At 55.7% G+C, this 27,419-nt stretch overlaps 1 protein-coding gene across 3 annotated transcripts; it reads left to right on the forward strand.

Annotated features, from left to right (window-relative positions):
* PHKA1 (phosphorylase kinase regulatory subunit alpha 1) lies at nt 1–27,282 on the forward strand. Of its 3 annotated transcripts, none has more exons than XM_067304471.1 (33): nt 1–78; nt 2,723–2,881; nt 3,407–3,454; nt 4,061–4,229; nt 4,723–4,805; nt 5,138–5,218; nt 5,763–5,861; nt 6,318–6,464; nt 6,860–6,913; nt 8,582–8,704; nt 8,821–8,916; nt 9,636–9,743; nt 9,977–10,055; nt 10,642–10,776; nt 11,906–12,015; nt 12,973–13,117; nt 14,101–14,179; nt 14,654–14,829; nt 17,281–17,457; nt 18,899–18,993; nt 19,224–19,363; nt 19,755–19,911; nt 20,122–20,201; nt 20,473–20,551; nt 20,652–20,781; nt 21,173–21,274; nt 21,727–21,842; nt 22,185–22,223; nt 23,313–23,357; nt 23,899–24,069; nt 24,668–24,721; nt 24,856–25,056; nt 25,337–27,282. In XM_067304471.1, the coding sequence occupies exons 1-33, from the start codon at nt 1–3 to the stop codon at nt 25,508–25,510; spliced, it is 3,729 nt and encodes a 1,242-aa protein (XP_067160572.1). In that variant the 3' UTR covers nt 25,511–27,282. The 3 variants fall into 3 exon arrangements, with proteins under 3 accessions (XP_067160572.1, XP_067160574.1, XP_067160573.1); XM_067304473.1 differs by having other exon boundaries at nt 14,654–14,733; XM_067304472.1 differs by lacking the exon at nt 22,185–22,223.
* Nucleotides 27,283–27,419: the final 137 nt, after the last annotated feature.

Below are 27,419 nucleotides of genomic sequence, written 5' to 3' on the forward strand. Positions count from 1 at the left end.
ATGCGCAGCCGGAGCGACTCGGGCGTGCGGCTGGACGGCTACGGCCGCCTGGTGCAGCAGACCATCCTCCGGCACCAGGTGGGCGCGGGGCCGGGGCGCCGGCGGCAGCGGGCCAGGCGGAGCCGGCGCCCCCGCGGCCCCGGCAGCTCCTCGTTGCCGTCCGGCGCCGCCGCCCGCGGCCCCGCTCCTTGAGCGCGGCGGCGGGATCGGAGCTGTCTAGCAGCTGTGGGGAGGGGGAGCAGCCGGCAGTCGGGGCTCCGTGCCGGGAGGGTCGGGGGAGCGGGGCTGGCGGCCCTGCCTCGGGTTGTGCAGGAGAGCTGGGGGCCTGCTCCTGCATCCCAGCCCCTATTGCTGCAGGTCTGCGGCTTGCTGCTCGCACAGCTCCGGTGCTGGTGGCTAAATGCAGCGTTGCGTGTGTTTGGAGGGGTAGCGGGGGAGCACCCAAAGCAGCCTTAATTGGAAACAGCTCTTCGTTGCTGTGTGCTATGGAGCTGAGAAACTACCTGCTCTCAGAGCCATCAGAGACCTGCTGTAGCCGGGTCCTGCAGCCCTGCACTAGGCTGCAACATGCCTTTGAGGACTCCATCTGTGGCTCCTGGGTGGGGGGAAAGTGCCCCAGGTGTCCCAGGGCCCTGGAGAATCTGTGTGTGCCAGGCTGACACCTGAGGCTGGGAGAACTGACATGCTTCACCCCCATCCCCTGTCTGGAGCATGCTTGGGGCCCAGGTACATGGAATAACTGGAAAATGGGTGAATGCTTCTTTGCATGGGGTTGTAGGAGAGGCTGGAGTCAGGCTTGGGGCTCATCCTGGAAGCCATCTCCACACATGTGGAGGAAAAGAAGGTGATCAGGAGTAGTCAGCATGGCTTCACCAAGGGGAAATCATGCCTAACCAATCTGATAGCCTTCTATGATGGAATGACTGGCTGGGTAGATGAGGGGAGAGCAGTGGATGTTGTCTACCTAGACTTCAGCAAGGCTTTTGACACTGTCTCCCATAGCATCCTCATAGACAAGCTCAGGAAGTGTGGGTTAGATGAGTGGACAGTGAGGTGGATTGAGAACTGGCTGAATGGCAGAGCTCAGAGAGTTGTGATCAGTGGCGCAGAGTCTAGTTGGAGGCCTGTAGCTAGCGGTGTCCCCCAGGGGTCAGTACTGGGTCCAGTCTTGTTCAACTTCTTCATCAATGACCTGGATGAAGGCACAGAGTGCACCCTCAGCAAGTTTGCTGATGATACAAAACTGGGAGGAGTGGCTGATACACCAGAGGGCTGTGCTGCCATTCAAAGAGACTTGGACAGGCTGGAGAGGTGGGCAGAGAGGAACCTCCTGAAGTTCAACAAAGGGAAGTGCAGGGTCCTGCACCTGGGGAGGAATAACCCCAGTCACCAGTACAGGTTGGGGGTTGACCTGCTGGAAAGCAGCTCTGCTGAGAAGGACCTGGGAGTGCTGGTGGACACCAAGTTAAGCATGAGGCAGCAATGTGCCCTTGTGGCCAAGAAGGCCAATGGTATCCTGGGCTGCATCAGGAAGAGTGTTGCCAGCAGGTCGAGGGAGGTGATTCTCCCCCTCTACTCAGCCCTGGTGAGGCCCCATCTGGAGTACTGTGTCCAGTTCTGGGCTCCCCAGAACAAGAGGGATGTGGCACTACTGGAGCAAGTGCAGCGAAGGGCTACAAAGATGATTAGGGGACTGGAGCATCTCTCTTATGAGGAAAGGCTGAGAGAGCTTGGCCTGTTTAGCTTGGAGAAGAGAAGGCTGAGAGGAGATCTTATCAATGTGTACAAGTATGTGAAGGGAGGGTGTCGAGAGGATGGGACCAGACTCTTTTCAGTGGTGCCGAGCGACAGGACGCGAGGCAATGGGCACAAACTGAAACACAGACACTTCCATCTGAACATGAGGAAAAACTTTTTCACTGTGAGGGTGACAGAGCACTGGAAGAGGTTGCCCAGAGAGGTGGTGGAGTCTCCTTCTCTGGAGATATTCAAAACGCGCCTGGATGCAATCCTGTGCAATGTGCTCTAGGTGACCCTGCTGAGCAGGGGGGTTGGACTAGATGATCTCCAGAGGTCCCTTCCAACCTCAGTGATTCTGTGATTCTGTGATTCTGTGATTCTCTTGCCTCCTTGGCTCTTTCCTCTGCTGGAGCCGCAGCAAGGCTCTGGAGTGCCCGGACCCTGGGAACGGTCCCATGCCGTGAGCCTTGCGCTGAGATGACTCACCCAGCGACCGCAGAAGGGGGTGAGCGGGGAGGTGAGGAGCTCAGTCCGGGCATTGCAGTCGCAGTGGTCTCTTGTGTGCTGGCTGTGACGTCCCCTCCTCTCTGTGGACAAGGCGCTGCGCTGGGTGTGTGGCCTGCGTTATGAGCTGTCCTGTGGGTGAGCGGCCATTCTCCTGCTTTGTCTCCGATGCTTCCGGGTATTGGGCATCCTGGGCTGCTCTGAGCTGCCAGCCCTTAAGTAGTGTTGGCAAGTGGGCAGCCATTCTGATCAAAGAGGCTGTGCCAAGGCCCTCAGAGTCAGACCAGCCCAGAAGAAAGGGTTTGCCCCTGCTCTGGGCACACACATGACCAGGGAGGGCTGGCGCAGGCAGAGGGAAGGGGTGTGTGAAGGCAGATTCAGCAGCCCAGGTGGAGAGCTGATGCCAGGACCAATGTGATTGCCAGTGAGGATCAAATTCCTGTGCTCCCTGCAGTGGTCTCACTTCCTTACTCCATAGGACGCGGTGACAGGCTTGCTTCCTGCCAGTGAGGATCACAAAGATGCCTGGGTCCGGGACAATGTCTACAGCATCCTGGCCGTGTGGGGCCTGGGCTTGGCGTACCGCAAGAACGCCGACCGCGATGAGGACAAGGCAAAGGCCTACGAGCTAGAGCAGGTAGGAGGAACCTTGTGGGAGAAAGGACTCATCCTGGGGAGTTAGTTGTGACCTCCTGACTGATTTGCTCTTTGCACAGCCCAGCTGTAGGATTGAAAGACCCTGGCAAGCTGTACAGTGAAGACATGGGGACAGAGCTGCCCCCAGGTACTGGGGAAGCCCTAGCTTCAGTGGCAATAGGAGAGGATCCCAGATTGTTCTGGAGCTAGAGCTGAAATCCAACCAGAGATTCAGCTCTGTTTCTGGGGTGATCTGGGGACTCAGCCTCATCTCCCAGAGACTGAGCAGCTGTGTCCTGCGAGCTTGCCCTCCCACTCCCAGCACAGCAACTTGGCCTTGCTGACAGGCCCTAAAAGCTGTTTTTCCCTCTGCCACTTGCCTAGAGAGCAAGGACTATGGAAATGCGAGCAGGGGTTCTGGTTACAGACACTGGAGTCCCGCAAAGGTCAGGGACCAGCTGGTCCTGAGTCAGGGTTTCTCCTCCCTGGACAGGGATTAACAAGCCTGTTTTCCTTGTTCCTGCAGAGTGTGGTGAAGCTGATGCGGGGACTGCTCCAGTGCATGATGAGACAGGTAGGGGCTAGGGATCACCTCTGTGAGTCAAGTGGTCTCCTTGGAGCCCAGCTGAGATCTGTCACCAAAACAGTCAGACCCAGCCATGCTGGGTCTCCCCAACCGTTCCTGATGAGTAGAGGGATGGCCCCTTCCAGGAAGTCTTAAAATAAGCTGACTTGGCCTCTGTCCTGCTGCTGAGCTCTCTTCCTGGTATGATGGGAGTCCTAGTGCTGTGGGCTGGTGTCCAGTAGAGTCTTTGCCAGCTGCTCCCTCTCTTGTGGCCTGGCTGGCCCTGGGGCTGTGTAGCTCCTCTCCCTTAGGGAATTTGGGGCCACCCTTTTCTCTCTGCATGGTGTAAATGCAAACATGTTTTCTCCATGGCTTGCAGCCTTGCTGCAGCAGTGCCCTGTGCTGAGGGTGGTGTATGAGCTCAGACCTGCTGCCTCGGTGCTTCCAGGGGCTCAGACCTGTGGTTCAGGCAGAGAGGCTGTGGGATTCCTACTTCACCAGCTGTGGCTCCGCGTGCTGGGGCTCACGGCATGGGACAGCCCACAGCTCTGGGGTTGCAGGACCTTCCTGGAGCCTGGGTTTGACTGACCCCTGCATCTCTTTGCCCTTCTCAAGGTGGATAAGGTGGAGGCATTCAAGTACAGCCAGAGCACCAGGGACTGCCTGCATGCCAAGTACAACACCTGCACCTGTGCCACTGTGGTGGGGGACCACGAATGGGGTCACCTGCAGATGGATGCCACTTCCCTCTACCTGCTCATGCTGGCGCAAATGACGGCCTCAGGTGATGCTGTTGGAGGGATGCCATTTTGAACTTTGTGGCTCAGAGGGGAAAGGCTTTCTGCTGCCTGTGTGAAGCAGCCCAAACACCCCCAGGGCAGCTGCCATTTGAGCAGGCCCCTCCATGGAGGAGGGAGGAAAGCTTTGAGTGTGCTCATCTCCAGGGCTCTCCAGGTTCTCAGCTTGTCTGTGTGAAGCTTCCTTGGATGCTGGGCTGCTGGAGTCACCACCCCAACCTCACTGTTATCTTATACTCACAACCTCTGAGGCAGATTGGGGTCTTTCGATGCCCAGCTCCCTAAAAGACACCATTTCTCTGAAATCCCAGAGCTGCTGCATGGGGGTGGGAGTGCTGGGGAAAGGGGCCTGCCAGGATAAGGTTGCCACAGAGCAGATATGCAATGAGGAGGAGAGGAGTCAAGTCTGGGTTACCTCAGGCCCTTCCTAGCAGCTTGTAAGCTTAAAGGGACTAAAGTGAATTCTTCCCCCTGCTTCAGGCCTTCACATAATTCACAGCCTGGATGAGGTCAACTTCATCCAGAACCTTGTGTTCTACATCGAAGCAGCCTACAAAACTGCGGTGAGTAGTCTCCTGGGCCAGCAGGCCTTGGCTGGGGAAAAGGATTGTGCCTGGCTTCCCTGGGGGTGGAGATAGCCAGCTGGTGCCTGGGGCAGCTTACAAGTCTCCCACGAGCTGGATGCGAAGTCCTGCGACGCCTGCTGGGAGCACTGCCGATGGGTGCTGTCAGCTGCATGACCAGGCAAGGGGCCGAGGAAAGCTCTTGAGCGGGCTGTACATCACAGCAGCATGCAGGGAGCCGGGTTCTCTGGGGCCAAGGCTCTGAGATTCAAAAGCTTCCCATGAGTGCCATGAACCACTGTCTGCCCCAACATGCTGCTGTCTCTGTGCAGGACTTTGGGATATGGGAGCGTGGAGACAAGACAAACCAGGGCATCACCGAGTTGAATGCTAGCTCTGTCGGCATGGCCAAGGTGAGCTGGGGAAAGGCGCTGGGAGGCCAGGGAGAAGAGGGTTGTGTGGGGATGGCACTGCTGCCGCAGCTGTGGATAGCTGTGAGTTTGGATGACCAGCGGCCTCTTGCCACTCAGGGGATGTAGAGGGGAGGCTGAACTTGTTTAAGTGTTGGAGCTGAGGGTGCTGAGCATGGAGCCCTGCTGTATAGTGATCAGTTCCTGGGCAGGAAACCCTTTCTACTGGTGCACTGGGATAAAGTCATGCTTCTCTCACCTGAGCTTTACTTTTGCTGGGAGCAAAGAATGAATTGGGTTGTGCAGCAGGCATACCTGTTCCCATCCAGGGTCCTGTTGGTATCTGGCTACCTATGGCTTTGGAGATGCGATTCGTCTCTGATCAAGAGTGCTCTGTAGCCTCAGCAGGGTGGAGTGGGTATTTGCATCTCTTTCCCTGTTTAAAGTTGGGCAGCATGTTATGCAGAGGGGCTGGCATGGGGGTGAGCTCTTATGGAAAAGCAGCCTGGTGGAGGACTCACTGCCTTGGGTCTCTCCCTGCTTGCAGGCTGCCCTGGAGGCACTGGATGAGCTGGACCTCTTTGGAGCGAAGGGAGGTCCGCAGTCCGTGATACGGGTACTGTCAGATGAGGTGCAGCACTGCCAGGTGAGTCCTGGCTGCTTCCCAGCGCTCTAGACCTCCAGTAGGCAAGCACTGCCTGTGCCTGGCTGCTCAGCAGAGCATAGGGTGCCTGAAGCAGATGTGTCTTCAGGGAAGAGCCCCGTGTGGGGCAGTCTAGGATGCCCTGGTACCTCTCCAGGGCTGGGATCAGCCTATTCCATAAACTGTGTCAATGCCACAGCAAACCACTCCCTGGAGAGCAGGTGCTGGTTCTCTGCATGTGTTAGCAATGGCCCCACAAGTATACGGGTGCTGTCTCGCAGCTCAACCCTCTGTTCCTTGCCGGTATGTGTACCTTGATTCTTTCACGTGGGTAACATCATCACAGAATTAACTGAGATCTGGTGGGGTTACAACATGAACAAGCCTGTCACTGGTGTGCACTGGGCCTCCCAGTGCCAGCCCTGGCAGTCTAAACAACCCTCCTTCCTCTTTACCCAGTCCATCCTCCATTCAATGCTGCCGAGGGCCTCCACGTCCAAGGAGGTGGATGCCAGCGTGCTCTCTGTCATCTCCTACCCAGCATTTGCTGTGGAGGACAGCAAGCTGGTGGAAATCACCAAGCAAGAGATCATCACGAAGCTGCAGGTGAGCAGCTGTGCCCTTGTCTCACCCTTCCTGGGAAACAACTGCAGAACCACAGCCCAAACCCCACAGTCCTTGCCTCCCCCAAAACACAGGCTGGGAAGGGTTGCCAGGACCTATCCTCTCCCAGTCTCTGCACCTGTGGTAGGAGAGTGCAAGTAAATGGTCCTGAGTGCTGTCCCACTGTGTGGTCCAGGGCTGTGAACATGGTGGCTGAGTGCTAGGTGCATGAGTGATGGGGATGTTTGGCCAGAGGAGCCACCAGACGGGGTGTGAGGCTGGTTCTGGTGTGGCAGTGTCCCCCTCTTTTCTCGGGGAGGGCTTCATGCTTCTGCAATGAAGGCACAAAGTATTCCACAATAGGCCTCCTGCTCGGTATCTCTCTACCTCCCTTCCAGGGGCGCTATGGATGCTGCCGTTTTCTCCGCGATGGATACAGGACCCCCAAAGAGGTAACTGCCCACAGCCCTGGCACCTACTAGGACAGGCTTTGAGCACTGAGTAATGACTGCCCTAGGTTGCGTTTGCAGCCCTCCCAGGTGCAATATAAAGGCTGTGGCAGGGAGCACTGTGGAGATCAGAGCCCTGAGTGGCTCTGACACCCCTACAGCCCCAGGGAGTGTCAGGGGCCTGTTTCTGAGATGGTACATCCCACCCATGCCTGCGGCAGACAGGCGAAGGCTGTCTCTGCTCACATCCCGGGACTTGGGGTTGTTGCGTATCTCTCAGGCTTGAGGGGAGATGGGACTGCTGCCCCATGTGAGAGCCCTGCAGAGGCTGACCAGGTCTCCCAGGGTGGCATGAAGCTTGAGCAAGGGCCAGAGGTGCATAGAGGGGACTATGCAGTGCTCCTTTCCAACAGCCTCCAGTTTGCAGCATCCCTTGGGTCACAGAGCTGCATCTGCCTCTCCCAGGACAGCGTGCAGCTTGTGTACTGCCACGCTTGACTGTGCAGAGCGAGGGGAGACTTGCTGCTTTGGAGAGGAAAAACAGGAAATTTCTATAAGCAACTGTCATTTAATAACCACAGAATCAGGAAATGGTACTTGGAGGCTCTTTTTATGTCACCAGCTGTTGGGCCCTTAACCTGATGGGGGCTCCTGCGGGTGCTTACTCAGCCTGGGGCTCTTTTGTGTGTAACATCAGCGCGAATGCTTCTAAAAGCTTCTCTTCTGCTGTGTCTCTTCAAACCTGACCATAATAGGCAATGTGCATCTCTAGGGCTCTCCAGAGCCAGAGAAGAGCAGCAGCATCTCCAGTCTTATTTTCCCCAGCACTTGTGAGCTTTGCCACCAATCCTTCAGAGGAGCTGTGCCTCGCTGAGGCATGGGAACAGCAGCATTGCTTGCCTACAGGAGCACCACAGCTGCCTGGAGTCAAATGGGAGTTTGGGAGCTCGTCGCCAGCGTACAGGCACTACAGAAAACCTCTGCTGCCTGAGTCTCTGTGGGGACTGCTGTGCCCTTGGCCTGCCTGTTTGCTAAGGCCAGCTCTGCTCCTTCTCTGCTGCACACAGAGTTAGAACAGTTAGTGGAGGGTCAAATGTAGGTTGTTGGAACACTCTATGCTGCATGTATCTGGGAGTGGGAGGATTCAGGAAAGGCACCTCTCCATCCCAACCACTTCTCTCATGTCAGTCTCGCAGTCAAACAGGACAGGGGAAAGGACCCTGCTCTCTGGCCGTGTATGATCAGTAGCAAACTCTCTCATATAGCTGGCATTCCAGTTGGGGCCAGCCCCGCAATGTTCAAGGCAGGCACCGGGGTGCTGCAGCAGAGCAGGCAAGGCGAATGTGACGCAGGTGTCACCGGTGGAGCAGAGGATGTTGTGCTGTTGTACAAGGGCTCTGGGGTGCTCTCCTGGAGACTGCATAGGCTCTTGCTGCCTGGAAAGAGTGACTTCCTCCAGCATGGGTGCAGGAGGCCCAGGAGGGGATGGTTGATGGAAACTATGTGTCTTGGAGGTGAAACTGCTTCTTGACTCTGTCATCAGCCGTCATCCACAGAGGATGGCTGTGGTGGCATTTGAGGCTGGTGTCTCTGGGGGAGCAGGAACCCCATCAGTTTGAGAGGACCCTGTAAGGTTGCTGAGCCTGCCTTGCTGTCTTGCCCTCTCTGCAGGACCCCAACCGCCTCTACTACGAGCCTGCTGAGCTGCAGCTCTTTGAGAACATCGAGTGCGAGTGGCCTCTGTTCTGGACATACTTGGTCATCGATGGGATTTTCAGTGGCAACGTGGAACAGGTAATGGAGGCAGCACGTGTAGAGCAGGGGAAGGGAGTTCCTGGCAAGGGGGGCATGAGGAGGAAGGATACATGGAGCCCTGCCTGGAAGTTGATTCCCCTCTGTTCTCTTCCCAGGTGCAGGAGTACCGGGAAGCCCTTGAGGGGGTCCTTGTCAAGGGAAAGAATGGTGTGCGCCTGCTGCCGGAGCTGTACAGTGTCCCACTGGATAAGGTGAGCTGCCCTGGCCTACAGTGGGGATCTCCTGTAACAGAATCATAGGGTGGGAACTGTTTCATTACCAGGCAGTTAAGATTTTTACCAGCTGATTAACCCAAATCAGTAGTAAAACAGCAAGTGTTCTGCATGGAAACCCCATGTAAAAAGGATGATTGGAGTCATTAAAACTATCTTAAATATGTTCGATAAATAAACTACTTTTTTCTCTGAAGCATGTCTTGCCATCTTAGAAGGGAGTGCTTTGGTGACCCAGTCTGTTGTTCTGGAGTCCTCTGAGACCTCAGGACAAGCAAACCTGCACTGAGAAGCTCCTACTAAACTCCCATTCAATGTCAAGGGAATGTCTGTGTGTGCCTGGGCTGAAAGCATTGGTCTACTGTTCCCCAGGTGGTACAAGAGCAGTGCTCTCCCAGTCAACTCCTGAGAGCATTGCCACAGCGTTCCTGGAACACATCAGTCATTCCTGTGAGATGGGCCATGCTGGGAACCCAGAGGTTCATCCAGCTGACCATGTTGCCTGAAGCGGGTGCTTAGGGGGATTGCAAAAAGAAGGGAGGAATGTAGCCAGGATATTTTCAACCCTCTGTGGCAAATGCTTTTGTAGGTTCTTGTTTTAGGCCTGAAATTGCTGGACTCTAAAATGCAATTATAATATTTGTTTAACTATCCTATGTCTGTGGGATTCCTTCCTGACCTCCTGGCTTGTCTTCCAGGTGGATGAGGAGTACAGGAACCCCCACACTGTGGACAGGATACCTATGGGCAAGCTACCGCTTATGTGGGGCCAGTCCCTCTACATCCTGGGCTGCCTGATGGCTGAGGTATGCTCACCCCTGGTGCTGGGGAGTGCTGAGCAGGCCAGGCTCTGAGCCCCAAATGGGCAAAGGCAGCTACCCAGAGCCACCTACCAGGGCATGTGGGCGGAGGGAGGTTGTTGCCTCCATCCCCCAGGACCTGTTAGAGATGATTGTGTTTGGATTTTCAGTGGGCATCACTTGCTCTGCTCTGCCCTGCCCATGAGATGTTTGTCTCCTCATGCTTGTTCTTTCTCTAGGGGTTTCTAGCTCCTGGCGAAATCGATCCCCTCAACCGCAGGTTTGCGACCGTCCCCAAACCCGACGTGGTGGTCCAAGGTGAGGGGAACAGACCGGTCCCAAACCCCCTCATCCAGAGCAGACTTCTGTGCCCACCAGGACTGGGGGCTCTGCCCATGCCAAATTCATGTGGGTGGCTCTGCTCCTGGGTGGCCACAAGTGCAGCCACATCTCAACCCTGGCAAGGGTTAAGGCATTTAAAGGATTTTTCTCCCTCTCCCTCTGGCTAACTGCAGGCTTGTACACAAAGATGGCTGCATCCGGGCTGCAGCTGAAAGGAGAGGGGGATGTATTTAATTCCCATGAAGTCCTTTGGGGTTTGGAGAATGCAAGGGGGGAGAAGATGGGGTGTAAGTCCTTCTCGTGGACCCCATGTTGTCCCAGGGACAGGTTGAAAACTGCCCTATCCTCTAGCTGCTCAGTAAGGAGGTTTGGGTTTAGTAACTTATTGGAAAAGGGAGCAAGGCAGGCCTTCTCTGTAGTGGAAACTTGTCCCTGAAGGGCTGCTGGACCCCAGACAGTTCTCTCTATGTGATGTGGCACCTTGTGTCCCCAAGGCACTGGGGCAGCACTGTCGCACCATTGTGCTCCTGCCTGCACTGAGCCTGTTCTACTCACTCCACAGTGTGCATCCTGGCAGAGACAGAGGGGATCAAAGCCATCCTGAAGAAGGAGGGCATCCATGTGGAGACTGTGGCTGATGTGTACCCCATCAGAGTCCAGCCTGCCCGCATCCTCAGCCACATCTATGCCCGTCTGGGTAAGCTGGGCTGTGGGCTTCTGAAGCAAAGGGGGTACGGAAGGGTCTGTCCCATCCCCTGGTGCTCCTGCTTATAGATGGTTGATGTCCTGCCCTGTTGCTCCCTGCCTGGCTGATCAGGGCTCTGCCATAGATTACTGGGTCTGGTAACGCTGCTCCTGCCAGAAGGGGAGCAAGGGTTGCAGCCAGTGCTGTTTAGGGGGATTCTGGAGGGGATGAAGCTCTGGTCTTGCAGTTTCAGAATTGCCCCAGGGATAAGCAGAGGCTCTGAGCAGTGGCCTTTGGAATGGACCTGGTACGGGCAGGAGCCAGCTCTTGTTCCTGCACCCAAATCACGATGTTGCGGGCAAGTCAGATGCCAGGAAAGGGTCTCCTGGCAGTCTCTGGCAGAAGAGAGTCCGTAGCCTTGTTGAGATGTTATTGAAAGGGTAGGCAGTAACAGCATGAGAGGATGGATGCGTTGAGAGCTTTCCACACTTATTCCCTGATGCTGCAACTCCTTAGACATGGAGCTTGTTTTGCAGGAGCTGGAGATCCAGCCTGGGCCAAAGGAGAAACCCAATCTGTGACAAGATGCAAGCACTGGCTAATTTAAGCTACCAAAAGGCCAAGTGTGACATTGGCAAAGGGGGGAGGGGAGCAGGAGGATCTGTGTGCAGAGATGGAGGCAAGTGCTGCCCAGCAGCTGCCAGAGCATCTCTCCATGGGCTTAACATGGCCAAGAGGCGATGTTGCTGCACTGCCCTGGGCTCTGGGAGCCATCCAGGAGCCTGGGTATGCTGATATAGGTGGCAGGCAGCTTCCCAGTGTCAGACAGCCCTGTGCAGTGGGGGAATCCCTGGCCCTGCCCCAGTATGACATCTGCAAAGACCTGGAAGCGTGGCTTATTGTCAAAGTCAGGACTGGCTCTATGTCCCTGCTCCAGCAAGAGTCCCTGGGGAGGGCTTGGGGGGCCAGGGCATTATTGTCCCTTAGAGCTATGCCAGCTGGATGCTGGGCCTTGGGATACCCCAACCACAAACCAGGCTTTTCTTGCTGGCTGATAGCATAGTGTCCTGTCTGATACTTGCTACCGCATGCCCTTTTGAGAGGAGGCTTGGAGGAAACGTATTAAAATTTTTCCCCGCAGGCCGCAACAAGCAGATGTGCCTCACAGGACGCCCCTTCCGGCGCATGGGTGTCCTTGGGACCTCCAAGCTCTATGACATCAGGAAGAACATCTTTACCTTTACCCCACAGGTGGGTGGCCCTGCATGGCAGACAGGGCTTGTTCCCAGCTGTCACATGATCTGGAACCAGGTTGAGCTGGGCAAAAGTGCTCAGGACACAGAGCACTTGCTCTGTTCTGCCAAAGGGGGGCTGCAACTGGGGGCTGCCATGTGGTGCCTCTCCTAACCTGCCAAGCTGGTACTTTGGGAATAGCTGCCATCCCACAGCAGTGCTTGTGGGCGTACCGGGAAAGGAAACATTTATTCTGTGCTTCCAGGGGATGGGGTAGTGGAGATGGAGTTGAATCATGTTGGCATGGAGATTTCTCCCCTGAACTACTGGCCGAGCTCTCGAGTTACTGTCCAGGGGGCCGGATGCTCCCTGTACAGCCTGAGTTCCTGGGAGAATGGAGCAGCCCCAGCTCCACTGCTGTGCTGCCTGCCTGCTGCTCAAAGCAGCAGAGTTGGTGCCCTTGGCTGTATATGTGCTGGGAGGAAATGGTTTTGTTGCCCTCTGAGGCTCAGTTCATTGGGAGGGAAGGGAAAATCCCTTTGCTCCATCTGGCAAGGACACCAGGAGGAGGCTTATGGCAAGACAGGGATTCCTCCATTTTCTGGGTCCAGCCTAGCATGGCGACGAGGCAAGTGTGTGGCTGGCACTGTGGGAACTGCATGTTCTCTTGGGATGGACACAGCACAGACTGGGTGCGTGTGGCCTGGGAGATGCTTGTGCTGACCTGCTCTGCTACATCCTCATAGCTGTTAGCGTTAGTGGCCAGTAGCTGCTCTGGGACAGGCACCTGTTGAGGTTCCCTTGCTGGACTGTACTGGCACCTCCCAGGCAATGTGGAATGAGCCATCAGTGCCAATGGGTGTCTCCCACAGGGCTGTACTGGCCTGGCTGAGTGCCCATCAGAAAATGCGTGTGCCAGCAAAGGGGTCTGGTGGTTGTGGAAAGGACTGCTCATGTCTCCTGCTCTCCTTGCAGTTCATAGACCAGCAGCAATTCTACCTGGCTCTCGACAACAGGATGATCGTGGAGATGCTGCGGACAGACCTCTCATACCTCTGCAGCCGCTGGAGGATGACCGGGCAGCCAACCATCACCTTCCCCATCTCTCACACCATGCTTGGTACAGATCCTCTGGCCTCACAGGGCATTTGGCTAAAACAGCCCCAGAAAGCAGCCTCTGCAGGAGGAAAAGTGGATGGATGTGGGACCATCTAGGTGATAGGGACATGGCAGAGATGGACCAGCCAGCAGCATCCTGTAAAGAGCTCACTGCTCAAAGGAATCACACTGAGATGGCAGCTGTCCTGGTAGCTAGCAGGGCTGCCTGCCAGGCATTAGTACATGCAGCTCAAAGGATGTTCCCTGGCACAGTGGTGTTTGGTCTCCAAGCAGCTAGGCCTTTTGGGAAGCCTTATGGAAGCAAGACAGAGATTTTTAGGCCAAGAAAATAATCCCCCTGTGAAAGCATTCTTGGGGCTGTTCCTGCATCCTGGTTTGACTCTTCACCAAGATTGTCTGTTAAAGGCTTTTCCTAGCGGACAAGGAGGAGAAAATAGCAAACAGGAAGGAACAGAAAGCTCTGCAATGGCTCAGAGCAAAACTGGCTCCCCTGGAATAGCGCTCTCCATTCCCAGCAAGCCCTGTGCAGTGAAGGGACTCCCTTCTGCTTTCAGGCCATTTCAGTTCTCCTCGTGTACTTGAAATCCCCTTAAATGTCTCGAACGTGCTCTTAGCTGTGGTCCCTCTATTCCCCCTTCCCCCCCTGCCATCAGCTCCCCATCTGCTGAAGCATAGAAATCTAGAGAGGGAGGGAGAGGCTGTTTGGGTCTTGCAGTGTGATGCTTCAGGCTTCACCTCAGGGTGAAATCCCAGGGCCTTGGAGCGTGTTTTGTCTTGACTTTGCTGGGTATCCAGGCTAGACAGAGTCCTGAGTTTCCATCCTTGGGTGATGCTGTTGGTGCCACAGCCTGGCCACGCAGCCCGGAGCAAGGCTGTGGCCCATGCTGTGGTGCTGTGCATGTCTGAATGCCTGTCTGGCCCATGCATTACTGGGAGCCTGTTTGAGCAAGAGGGCCTGATTGCCTGTTTCTCTGTCCCCAACAGATGAAACGGGCAACAGCGTGCACCCCACGGTTCTGGCGACGCTGCAGAAGCTGCAGGATGGGTATTTTGGTGGTGCAAGGTGAGTGCGGCTTCCTGGGTGCAGGGGAGAAGGCTGGTGTCCTCCAAGAGCCTGGTGGGATGGGTGCCAGCCAGGCCTGAGCACTGGAGCTGAGCAGCAGTTGTTTTGGGGCAAACTGTGGAGGCAGGGCAAGATGTGTTGGGCTGTGCTGTGCCATGGGTGCACCCCGGGACTACAGTCCCACAGAGGAGGTGCAAGAGAGGAGGTATCTCTTCAGGCGGTTAAATCCATGGCCGTAGGATTCCCCTTCCACTTTGGGCAGCCCTTTCAGTGCCCCACATCTGGTACTCTCCGATACCTACATCTGACTGGAGATGCTACAAACAGCTGGAGCAGGCACTGGGATGTTTGTGCGCACTCCCTGGCAAGTGTGTCTATCTCCGCTGAAGGGGCCTGCCCTGAGTCTAGAAGGTGAGCCCAAGGGTACACTGCATCCCCATTCCTCTCTCCATGACTTCCCCTCCTCTCACCCAGGATCCAGACGGGTAAGTTGTCTGAGTTCCTGACAACGTCATGCCGAACACACCTCAGCTTCATGGACCCCGGGCCGGAGGGTAAGGTCTTTGCCAACGATTACGAGCTCAGCATTGACAGCTTTGAGGAGCTAGACCCTGAGGAATGGCTGCATGGCTTGAAGTTAGCAGATGATGGTAAGGGGGAACAGACCAGTTACTTCTGTGACCTGGAAAATGCTAAACTCACCAGTAAACCCCTAACTTCAGGCCTCCCAGCCAGGGCCTGCCATCATGTTCTTAATACACTTGGGTTTCCACCATGTGTTTGTTTTCATCTGACCCTCCATCAATTAACCTTGTCTGTGTGACATTTACAGTGACATTAGCAGGGCGGAGGGGCTGAGTGATTTGATGTGGCTGTTGTAACCCCCTTGCCAGAGGCATTTCCCAGCCAGATGTTGCTGAGGTGGGTAGATGTGGCTGTAGAGAGCACAAGTGATGTTCTTGAATGAACCTTCTAAACCTCTGTAGACTGTTTTATAGGGAGAAGAGGAAGCCTCAGCCTGCCAGATCTGCTTTGGGGGTTTGCCTCAAGTTTTTTGGTTTTGTCACTACAAGTGTAGCACAGAAAGTGATGTTGGCAGAGAAGACACAAAGTGCCTGAGATGGCAGGAAAGAGCCAACAGTTTCCATGTCCCTGAGCAGTCTCTGGGTGTTATTTTCACAAGGCCTTTAGCCCTTCCTGAGCAGAGCTGTTGGGCAGCTGCTCTAGTGTATGCTGAATTGAGGCCTTGCTGTCACAGACTGCCCACTCGGGACCTGGTCTGTACCCATGTTGTGGTAGGCTGATCTTGGCCTGAGACCATGGAGGGATGCAGGTTATGCTGCACCCCTTGCAAGCAGGCCTGGATGCATCCTACTCTTGTGCGACTTGACGATGGTCCTCTTCCCAGCCTTCCCATCCATCTGCTCTGCCCAGCTCCTTCAGTGCACCTGTAGCCAGCATTTCTACCACTGAGACTCTGAATACTGGGCTGGCTTCTCTCGTGTAACTGTCCTCCTCTCACTCTACGCTCTTGGGCTATGCTGCAGCCTCTAGGCCTTTTGCGGGCCCTGGCCAGACTTGTCCAAGGTGTCTGCATCCCCAGCCTCAATGGGTGTGCCCACCTTTGCCTCTCTGCAGCAGCTAAAAGACGCTCAATGTTAAGTTTTTCCTATGGTCAGATGCTACATCCAGACAGCCAAATGGGAAGATACTCTCAAGCTCGATGTCTTGGGGGACTTCTCCAGCATGTCAGCCTCAGCAGAGTCCCCTGCACAGTATGCCTGAGTGGCTGCTCTGCCTGACAGAGCCTCTGAGTGCTGGCACAGAGCATCCCCACCAGATGCGGAAGGGGGATGCTGTGCTATGTTGGCCTTGGAGACCATCTGCAGTTCACCTGCTGGAGCGTAAACGCCTCAGAGTTTGTCTGCTATCTGAAAAGTTGATGCCAAGTCTGCATGGAAGGCTGCAACCTGTCCTGTGTCCTAATATGGCTGTGCCTTGGCTCTCTGAACCAGGCAGCCCAGGTCCCTGGAGCGGGGCAGCCATGAACCACACGGTGTTTGGGGGAATCTTGCAACAAGACTGGCATGCCCCTGGCCCACTGTCTGGAAGCATACACTGACAGCTCACCATTGTGTTGCATTGCCTGACAGCTCGTGTGCTAATATCAGCCTGTGCAGGGGCATCTCCTGCCCTGGGCCATCCCCTTAGCTGTTGTGCAGTACTGTCTGTGTTCTCCTGGGTGAGTGGAGATGTGGCTTCTGAACACCATCCTCCATGTTGCATGTAGTGGCTCTGGCACTCCTGTTCCACCTGAATGCTGGAAACAACGGGAGCTGTTAGAGGCAGAGCAGGGAGCAAGACACGAGCCAGTGGCTAATGAAGGAGAACAGGCTTCTGTCCTGTGAGGTGGAATTGTCTAATTGCTGTTAATTTCTAATTAGAAATAATTGTTGCAAAACAAACTGTTTTGTTCCTATGCTTGGATGAGGCCTCTTCTGTGCTGGCGTGCTCCCAGGTGGTCCCTTCTTGGATGGGCTCTTCCCAGAAGCATGCCTTCCTGTTCTCCCCTGGAGGGACTGAGTGAAAGGGTTTCACTGGGGAGTTCAAGCAAACCCCGATGTCTTTGTGCAGGCTGGAGCACGTGCACAGAGCAGTTACTCTGAGAGGCAGGGACCTGATGGCACTGCCAGAGATGCAGAGCTGAGTCAACCCTTCAGTCCCCAGCAGGAGCCCAGACAAGTTAGCTTAGATGAAACGTGTTCTTCAGCTGGGTGACTTCCCTGGCCCAGGTCTGAAGGCAGGGTCTCCAGGCAGGACTCAGAGGGAGCCCAAGCTTGGCTGGAGCTGGCAGCTGGTGTCCCAGGTAGCAGAGGCAGTGTAGGAACAGGGGTGTCACAGCTGCTGCGCTTCATGAGTCCTGCTGCCAACACCATCTGGCTGCCCATCCGGCTGCTGGTGCTAGCCCTGTGCTGTTGCTTTGTGCAGCAAGCAGAGCTTTGCCCCTGCTGGGGTGCAGCTGGGGAGCTCTGCCCTCGATTTGGGGGGAGGATGCCAAGGTGCAGAGTGACTAAAGCCCTCTCTTCTTCCTGCTCTTCCAGCTGACACGTTTGATGAAGTTGCTCAGTACTTAGACCACCTGCTGCAGCGCACAACTCCCCAGTCCAACCTCCCTCCCACCACCCAGCGGGGTGGGCTGAATCGCTTCCGAGCTGCCATACACACCACCCGTGATCTCATGTCCCTGGCATCCAAGGCTAAAGATCTTCATGTCCAGAGTGAGTAACAGCCTCCTCTATCCTTCCCGGCTTGGTGTGCTTGGCACCCTCCAGATCCGAGTTCAAGCCAGGCCGTGGTGCTGTGAGAGGCTGAGGTGCCTTTGACAGTTTTCCTAGGAATCCAGGACCCAGTGTGACGCTCTGGGAGCTGTGGGGATGTGCTGCTGGCTTTGGTGGTCATGGGCTCTTGTGTGTGGTGCACAGCAAAGGTGGCTGGGCAGACTTGGAGCAGCAGGAGGGACCAAGATGTTTCTCATGCCTCATCTCCCATAGCTTTATCAATCTGTCAGTGAGGCTGTTTCTGGCACAAGGCAACATCACAAAGCAGCCAAGCCCAGGGCCTCACAGGTCTCGCGCCTCTGTGCTAGTATCCGGGGTCTAGCGTGTTTGTGTTGCCCTCCCTGCTATCCTGGGACAGGTCCTGTTTTGTCTCCATAGCTGTTGTGTTACTAACATGGGCAGCTGCTTATTGGGGCGTCCCTTGTGCTCAGATCCCTGTCCTACCTCTGTTTCTCATTCCATCTGTTCATGTGCTGTTGGGAGGGCCTGCTGCCACTGCAGCATGGAGCATGCCAGCAGCAACCATGTCATAGCCCTGAGGAGCTGGAGTTTCGTGGGGCTAACGTGGTTGTGGAACCCTCTCTGCCCCAGCCCAGGCCAGTTCTGGGACCAAACTGGTCCCTCAGGCTGTGAGTGCATCCAGCTCTGCTCCAGCCACTGGCTTGTTCTACCTGGGTCTGTCTGTACAGGCTTGGTTGCTTCCCTGGCTCTAAAGCCAGGCAAGTGCCAAAGGCTGGGTGTGATGAATTGGCCCAGACTGTGCTGGCTGTCTGCTTGGGCACCAGGAAGTGGGGACAAAACCTTGTGGCATAGGCAGCTGCACCTCTGTCAGCAGATAACAGTCCTGCAAGAACCCAGGGCTGCTGTGAGCTGTGTGAGGCAGCTCAGCAGAGCTGTATCCATCTTCCCTGAGCATGCCTTGGTTCTGTTCCCAGCGTGGCTACATCTGCAGTGGGGAGAAAGCCACTGAAAGCAGCAGACTAGTGTTTTGGTGAAAAGCAAAGGCATGCTCAAAGGGCAGACTATTAACGTCTTAGCTGCTTTCTCTGTGACATGAGCCTGTAGGACTGTCTGGAGACTGCAGAGCAGCTGAGCCTTTGCCTGAGGAAAAAACACTTTAAAGCTCATATTAGCTCTGGCCACAGAGTATCTCAGAGCTGGTGTTTGCCCAGTCCTCATGGAAGCTCCTCAGCAAGCATGAGTCATGAGCTGCCAGCTCCCCATGCCATTCCTCTGTGGCTTTGTGGATGGGCTACCACTGCTGACTCCTCTACAGGGGTTTCTGGGAAGCAGAGTGTTAGACCTCCTCTGAGCTGCTTTGTCATGTGGTGACAAGAGTTGAGTTTGAGAGGTGTCCACACCAACCCTAGGTTTCTTTCAGATATTGGGATGTATATCCCCAGCAAGATCTTCCAGGTATCCCAACAGTCTGTGAACTTGCTGAGCTCTCCTCCCCAACATGACGTGGATGGCAAGGTAAGCATGTCCCCTCTCTGTATGGGAGGGCAAGTCCTGCACAGGGCCTGGCTGAGGAGTGCCATCCCTTTGGAGCAGGAGGGTCCTTGTGGGGCTGCTTTGGGCAAGCTTGACATTTCAGGGAGGGGGGGATGTCTATGGACAAGCGGCCTTGACTCTGCAACCTGACTGCACTCCAAGTGCAGGGTGCTGGGAGTGCTAACCAGGACTGTGGCTCTCCCTTCCCTCAGAGCTACGTGCTCAATGCACAGATGAATCTACCCAGAGATGAGGCTGGCAACGTGAACTGCAAGGCACTGGTGGACCAGCTATGCATCTGCCCCACGCTGCAGGAGCAAGCAGACATCCTCTACATGCTCCACATCCTCAAGTATGAGCACTGAGTGCCACTGCTCTGTCCCTCGCATTGCCACCTGTGTCTTGATCACACTTCTCTGGGCAGCCTATCTGCTGAGGGGACCATGGTTCCCCCACCCTTGGACCTGGGCTTGAGCATCCAGCGGTCAGCCCTGGGCTTACAGTCCATCCTGTGGCTCAAAGCAGATCAGTTCTCCCTAAAGCATCCTGGCTCGTGGCAGGTCTGCTCACACCTCTCTCCACAGCAATGTGTAGCCAGATAACCCAGAGTCCGTTCACTGAGTGGAGCCACCCTTGAGAACCAGGGCTGCCAAGCATGTGTTGTGACCTCCAGCGCCCATGCGCTGCTGGGAACTGCCCGGGGGTGAATTGCTGGCTATAACCTGGCATCCCCTTTGTTGCAGGGGGCCCGATTGGCACACTGGGCTTGAGAGCCAGCCCGGGCCCACCGTCAAGGAGCTCCTCACCGAGCTGTACGTGCAGGTGGGGGCCACGCGCCAGTGGGCCCTGATCCGTTACATCTCCAGCATCCTCAAGAAGAAGGTGGAAGCTCTGGACGAGGTAAAACCCTGCTGCCAAGTTTCAGGCAGTGGGGGTGAGATCTGTAGGGGAGGATGCAGCAAGGAGGGCAAGTGAACCTTGGCTACATCAGCTCATGGGACATCTCCCAGACTGTGACTCATGCCAAGGCCCCAGAATCTGTGCAGCGTGTGTCTGTTTCTGTGGCTGAGCTGGAGGGGTAATGCTTGAGGTGACGCTTTCTCTCCCCAGGCCTGCACTGACCTCTTGTCTCACCAGAAGCACTTGACAGTGGGGTTACCGCCAGAGCCACGTGAGAAGACCATCTCTGCGTGAGTGTGGCACTTTTCTCTCCCCATGTGTGCTGGACTGGGGTCGTATGTGAGCCCCTGGCTCTGTCTGCTCTGGGATTTGTGGGCATGGGTGGTTCTGGATGGCTGCCTGCAGCCTGTGTCCTCCTTGTCTGGGCTGTGTGGCATTGAGCTTTCCAGTATCGCAGGGATGGGGCACTCTGTCCCTCAGCTGAACAGACCAGGAGAAATGTGGGTCTCTCTCTGCTCCTGAGATTGCAGCATCTTACTTGTCCTGTCATCGCATCCCTAGCCCAATCCCCTATGAGGAGCTTGTTCACCTCATTGAGGAAGCCAGCGAGAAGAACCTCAGTGTCTCCATCCTGACCCAGGTAAGGGGGCTGGGCAGCAGGGAAGCCACATTGCTGGGGCTGGAGGCTGGCTGTCTACTCTAGCGAGCAGCTGTGGGGTGACCTGCCCCTTCCCCTCCAGGAGATCATGGTGTACTTGGCCATGTACATGCGCACCCAGCCCTCGCTCTTCTCTGAGATGTTCCGCATCCGGATTGGGCTCATTATCCAGGTGATGGCAACAGAGCTGGCACATTCCCTGCACTGCTCGGGTACGTGCGGCAAGACTGGTATCCCGGCTGGGTAAGGATGTTGCTACCAAAGTCCTTGGGACTCTGTCAGCCAGGGAAGAGAATTGCCTTTAAAAATGGTCAGCACTCAGCACCAGGCCAGGACCTTGCATGAAAGCGCCAGGGTCTTCAGCTGGGACTGTTCTCTGGCAGCACAGGCAGGCAATTTCACTGCTATCTCTGTTCAGGCATACTGGGCTGATATGGGAAAGAGTCCCTGTTATAGGCAACACCTGGAGTTAATGTGTGTCTTTGGAGACACCTCCTGTACCAGTATTTCCTCTGCTAACAAACAGCCTGGTGTGTAGGCTAGAAATCGCACAGTGGGGCTGTGGAGGGAGGACAGTATCCCAGCTCTCTCTGTTCTCTCTAGCTGGAGAAGCCACTGAGAACCTGATGAATCTCAGTCCATCGGATGTGAAGAATCTTCTCTTTCACATTCTCTCTGGAAAGGAGTTTGGGGTGGAAAAGAGTGGTGAGTCTCCACAGGGCTTTGAGAGCATCACTGGACAAAACTGAAACTGGGTGAGGAGCATGGCTATCTCCAGGCTTTCCCACCTGTGGTGTATGGGGTACACCCCTGTCCTGCATGTTCAGCACGCAGGCTTGACCGACTTGTTCTGCACTGCAGTGGTCCAGCAAGAAGCCATGCTCTTCAGTGGGGTGGTGCTGAGCAGATTTCCTGGGACTGAGCCTGTGTCCTGTGGGGCTGGCTACCTGGGCTTTCCTTAGCTCAGCACTTTAGTCTGAGCCAGGCCTGAATCGAGGCAGCTCTTTGCTCACAGATCTCTTTGTGGTGCTGGTTGGGATAGAGGGCAAGGCTGGGTGTAGGCCTCAGCACGAGGCCTAAAGGTACCAGCATCCAAGCAGCAATGAGAGACATCCTCTGAGCTGTGGTACTGACTTCCTATCTCTCCTCTCCTCCAGTGCGATCAGTCGACTCATCAGTCACCACTGCTATCTCCATCTGCGAGGTGGGGGCTGTTGGGGCCACCAAGCCCGAGCGTGCCGGCATTGTCCGGCTGAAAAGCGAGATCAAACAGGTAAGCGCAGGTGGTGCTAGCTGCTCCCTTGGAGATCTGTGGGAGACAAGCGGCTCCAGGACAGACATGGTTGATGAGAGAGCAGGAGGGAGTCAAGTCCTGGGCTTTAGAGAGCTTACAGTTGCCTTGAGGACCTCCTTCCAGCTCCAGTCCTGCACCAGGGGGGCTGTGGTGTAAATCTGTTGGTGGTGGAGGGGGTGCTCTGGCAGTGCAGTAAGGGGGGAGCACAGGGTGCTTCAGAAACTGCAGGGGTGGGAAGGACCTCACAGTGTCCCAGGTGTGGATGGTATCCTGGTGGGCCCCTTCCAGCAGCAGAAACTTCATTTCCTTCTTCTCTTTCAGCAACTGGATAAACGTAGGCGGTCTCTGACTCGGAGTAAGGTGAACCCACCCTGGTCCCCCTACAGCCTCAGCTTTTATCCCTAACACCACACACCAGAGCAGCTTCCACGCACACGTGAACTAACGAGCTTTCCTAAATGACGCTGCTGAGCGAGCTGCTGTAGCAGTGAGCTGGCTTCCCCTCTTGGCAGACTCTGGGCTCAGAGTTGCTCTGTTCAGCCTTGGGGAAGGAGGCTGGCTTCCCAGGAAGAAGCCAGTGTGGCTAAACATGCTGCGGAAGCCTGGGGCCAGCACCACCCCTTTTGGGGAGCTCCCCTTTCAGAATGGCACCTGTCATGTTTGGGCCAGATGGGAGCTGTGCTCTGTAGCTGCTACAGCTGGACAGATCTCATTATACCCACAAAAAAATGTGCTGAGCAGGATGGCATGAAGTCCCCAGTGCCATGACCAACTGTGGCCCTGCTGAGAGCTTCACTGGCAAACACATTATCTTTGGAGCCTGCCTGTAGCCTCCCCAGACTGTTTCCTTGCAGGGAAAAGAGGCTTGTGCCCAGCTACAGATGATGAGGGACCACCTCTTGTGCCTGGCCTGTGTCCAGGAGGGGTCCCTAGGCTTGTGGGGCGGGGAGGGGGAAGTCCTCTCCTCATAGTGACAAGGCCTGTGTGGCCCAACAGGCTTCCCTGTGTATGGTCAACCTGCTGCAGTGTGGACACCAGCATCACAGAGAAACAATGCACGTGGCAAGAAGGATCAACTATGTGCAGCAATCTGCTGCAGGCCCTCAAATCTGGCTGAGACTAAATCCTCTTTGCCTGTGCTAGCTGCCAATGGAGCAGTAGCAGCCCTGCTGCTGTCTGCTGGCCAGCAGGAGCATGCCGCTGCCACGGCACTGGCACATGGGGGCCCTGTAGCTGCTCCGTGCCCTGATGCATTCCTTCCCCTCTGACACTAATGTGAGACTTTCTGCAGCTCAACTTTCAAAACTGCCTCAATCTCCAGCTAACCACAACCCCTGGGATAACCACCCCATGATCTGAGCTTGGTCTGTGCCACTGCTGCTGCTCTGCTCGCCACGGTACCCGTTCTGCGCTATCAAGGTTTGATTTCTCTCTCACTTTCTCCTTTAGGCCATCGATGTGCAGTCCGGGGAGGCAGATCTGACGTCCTCTCTGGTAATGTGTGTTTGCTGGATACATGCGTGGTCTCTGTCCTGTTTGTGGCTGCAGAAGGCAGCTGTGCTCAGAGGAGGGGTCTTGCCCTCTGTGCTGTCTGGGAGGGAAGAGTGCTCACTGTTGCAGGGAGCCACAGACTGCAAGGCCAGTGCTAGCAGTGGAGAGTTGGCCCATGTGGATATTTTGAGGGGGCTCTAGCCACCATTGCGATGTCAAACAGCAGTGCAGTGTGCTGATGGCCTGCACAGGGCTCCTGGGGATGCGGTCTTTGAGTCAGGTGCCGGCTCCCATCCACAACAGATGCTATTTGTTGGCCTCTTGTCCAAGCAGTGGCCCAGCCTGCTCCTTCATGCATGGCTAGCAGAAATAAAGCATGGGTTGAGGAGGGCAGGGGAACAGAGCAGTGTGTCTCTCCGCTTGGGGCCAGAGTTAATGCTCCTTTGCCCTGGACAAGCACAAGCCCTCAGGCAGCTGCGGGATGCATTCTTGTGGGGTGTTTAACTCTGCAGTGGTTTCTGTGGTCCTTGTTTTGTCCACCCAGTCTACTGGGCACTCGGAGCTGCTGGGCAAGGGCTCTGCCACAAGCTTGCTGGAAGACCAGGGTGCTAAGGACAGCCGCCAGGGCCAGTGGCAGCGGAGACGGCGACTGGATGGGGCCCTCAACCGTGTCCCTGTGGGCTTCTACCAGAAGGTCTGGAAGATCCTGCAGAAGGTAAGCTGGAAGTCTGGCTGGCTCCTCTCCATGCGTGTAAGTCTGTGGTCCCAGGCACTGGCCTTCACAGGGGGATGTGGGCACCTGGGTTGGTTGTCAAGGTTGTGTAGATGCATGCTTCATAGCCGAGGCCTGCTGCTGGCCCTGGAAAGCTGGGAAAAAGCTGGATGGCTCTCCGGCTGGAGCTGCCCTGGAGGCATGCAGGACCTACTTCATCATACTACGCTGACCCTTGCAAATGGGGCTAGGTCTGCTCAGGTGCTTCACACATTAGGGCCAGGAGCAGAACGGTAAGCTGTTGGAGCCCAGTGCTGGAGACACAACTGAAGCAGCTCCAGGGTACTGCCTGCCCACTGTAAGCCGGGGAGCAGAGCCCTATGCTCTGTGTGGGAGGACTCCAGCCAACACCACTGGAGCACAGATGATAGGAAAAAGAATGACATTATGCTGATCTGAGTGCTGTAAGGAAAGTTTATCTGGGGCGTGTGGGCAGCACATGCAGCCTTTCAGATGGGAACGAGTGGGTGCACTGAACCTGCACATCTCAGCACAGTGCTCCTCAGTGCCGTAACCATGGTCCCTCTGTCTTGTTGTGTAGTGCCATGGCCTCTCCGTGGAGGGCTTTGTTCTCCCCTCTTCCACAACCAGAGAGGTAAGAGGTTTACATGGGGGAAACGGGGTGGGTGGGTTGGCGCTGGCTGCAGGGCTGCACTGGGCAAACGGCCATCATGGCTTGTGCTGGTGATACTGTGCTCTAGGCATGTTTCTTCCTCTCCCTCCTTGCAGATGACCCCAGGGGAAATGAAGTTTGCAGTGCATGTGGAGTCAGTTCTCAACCGCGTGCCCCAGCCGGAGTACAGGCAGCTGCTTGTGGAAACTATCTTAGTGCTCACCATGCTGGTGGACATGGAGGTCCACACTATTGGTGGCATCATTGCTGTGGAAAAGATCTTGCACATTGCCAACGACCTGTTCTACGAGGAGCAGGTATGGGGCTGGTCCTTACGTGGGGTGGATGCAGCCTGCACCCTGGGCAGCTGGCTGTGTTTCTGAAAGCTATGCAGGGTTCACCCAGCTGGAGGGTCCAGTCTGCTCCTCCCCGTTGTGTTTGTGGGGCACAGCAAAGATAGTGGGCCTTCCTCTCGCTGCTGCCATCAATGTGTCACTCTGCAGGTGCCACAGAGGATGCTTGGGGGACTGGTGGAGGCTGGCAGGGGTGCTGCCCTGTTCCTAATACTACCTTTCTCCTTTCATGTCTAAAATCCAGAAGGCTCTGGGTGCTGATGATCAAATGCTGGAGAAGGATCCCACCACCGGCATTTGCAGCCTTCTGTACGACAGCGCACCCAGTGGTAGGTTCGGCACCATGACCTACCTGTCCAAATCGGTGGCAATATACGTGTACGACTTCCTGCCCAACGAAGGTTGCTCCATGCAGTAGTTCTTGGAGCTCTTCTCCCCAGTTTGCAGACTACTTGTGAGGGTTGTTTCGTACAGCTTTTCAAGTCAGGCCTTAGGCTAGTTTGCAAGTAACCTGCATAGTTATCTCGCCTCCCAGCCCTGGCCTTGCTGCTGCTCTCAGTGGGAGAGCAGCTCTCCAGAGGGGCTCTGCAGGAGGTGTGTGTGTCCACACTGACCTGTGTCAGTGTACAGACTGCAGAGCAGGAGCTGGCCCAGAAAGGCTGGACTTTGAAGTCTGCTTGTGTTAGGAATGTCTGTTTGCATGGCTGCTTGGGCTGTCGCCCCCTGGGTAGGGTGGTGTTCAAGGGAGACAGCGAGAGGACACCCCTGACCTGGTGTGTGCACTCTGCACTGCAGCATTCCCAGTCCAGCTGATGCTCCCCCCACCTCCAGTAGATTTGAGGAGTTTTTTACGTGTTCTGTGCTGCTTTTTGCTCCAAACTTGCAGGGTTTATAATAAGGTAACCCAGAGCCCTTACTCCTCTGCTGCTGGTGGAAAACTTGGACTTGCCCTATGAAGCAGCTCTAAATGTGCTGCTTGGTTTCGTGTTAGCTGCACACACCAGCTGGTACGAAATGGGCTTAATACTCAGCTCTTGCTTCTGCTCCCATCCTCAGCTCTCACAGCCTAGGACAGGAGGATGGCAGTGACTTGAGTAGATCAGTGCCCTGCTCTATCTCACAGGTGCTCACAGCTTGAAACCCACATAGGATATTGCTGTTAGACTGATGGAGGTCAGGCACACCATAGATTCCCACAGCAGTTCCTCCCAGCGCCCCTTCTCCCCCAGCAGCATGCAGGCCAGTGGGGAAGGTGGATTTCATGTGTGTTGTCTGATCTCCAGCTTTATTTGGCCTTAGAGCTGGGCTGAGAGTATTTCTTGGGTCGCTTTCAGGAGCATTTCCTGACTGTAGCAGTTACGCTGTTATCAATGGGCACTGATCCGCCAAACCCCTTTTCTTTAACTTCCCCTTCTGCCAAGTGAATTGATGTAACACCTCTTGCCCCACTGGGCATTTGAGATGTTGCTGGCAACCCAAGGAAGTGTGAAGTGAAAGAGGGGGACTCAGGAGTAGCTGAAGTGCTAGAAAGCTTCTCTTCCCATGGGCTTTATCCACATGCGATAACCCTTGCCATGGATCTGAGCCACGGAGAAGAGGAGGCTGGAGGAGACCTTACGCCATTGCTGGATTGCCCTCCTAGTCTTGAGAAAATCAGGCACTAGGATTAGAGCCACCAGGGCTCTTCCACAAGCCTGGGGCAGGGTGTTTGGTGCTTTAGAAAGCACTGCTCTCTGCCTACTGCCGGAAAACAGGGTCCTCCTCAGCTGCAGAGCATCTGTGGGGGTTGTTCTGTCTGCTCTGGGGCAGCTGCGGTCAAAGGAAAATTGGAAACTGTGTGTATGTGCCCCCAGGCCTGTGGATTTTTTTTAATACCTTTTGGGAAAGTGCTAAAAATTCTCCTTCTTGGGAGAGAGCGTGGGGCTCACGCCCTGGCCGCTGGTGGGGTGCAGCACCCGTGGGGCGTACACTGGGCCCCGCCACCCTGTTTACCCGCAGCAACTCGAGCAATTGCGCCCTCAACTCTCTGCCTGGTTGCGGTTTTCAAAGGGGGGCAACCCGCAGAAGTAGTTTTATGCGTGTTAGACGATGCATGCAGGCAGTGGGTTTTTTTTTTTCCTTTTGTAATAAAAACGATGATATAAGAAATATCCACCCAGGTGTTTGACGGTGGTGGGAGCCTGCAATAAAATGGTTCATCACAAGTGTACAGCGTGCTCCTGCGTTGTGGCAGCGCCGGCGGCGTTGGGGACGGGATGGCCCCCGGGCTGGTGGGGCAAGGGCGGGGCGGAGCGGGCATGGCGCCGGGGGGGGCGGGGCGCGGCCTG

The sequence above is a fragment of the Apteryx mantelli genome, chromosome 13 (assembly GCF_036417845.1).
Source record: "Apteryx mantelli isolate bAptMan1 chromosome 13, bAptMan1.hap1, whole genome shotgun sequence".
NCBI lineage: Eukaryota > Metazoa > Chordata > Aves > Apterygiformes > Apterygidae > Apteryx > Apteryx mantelli.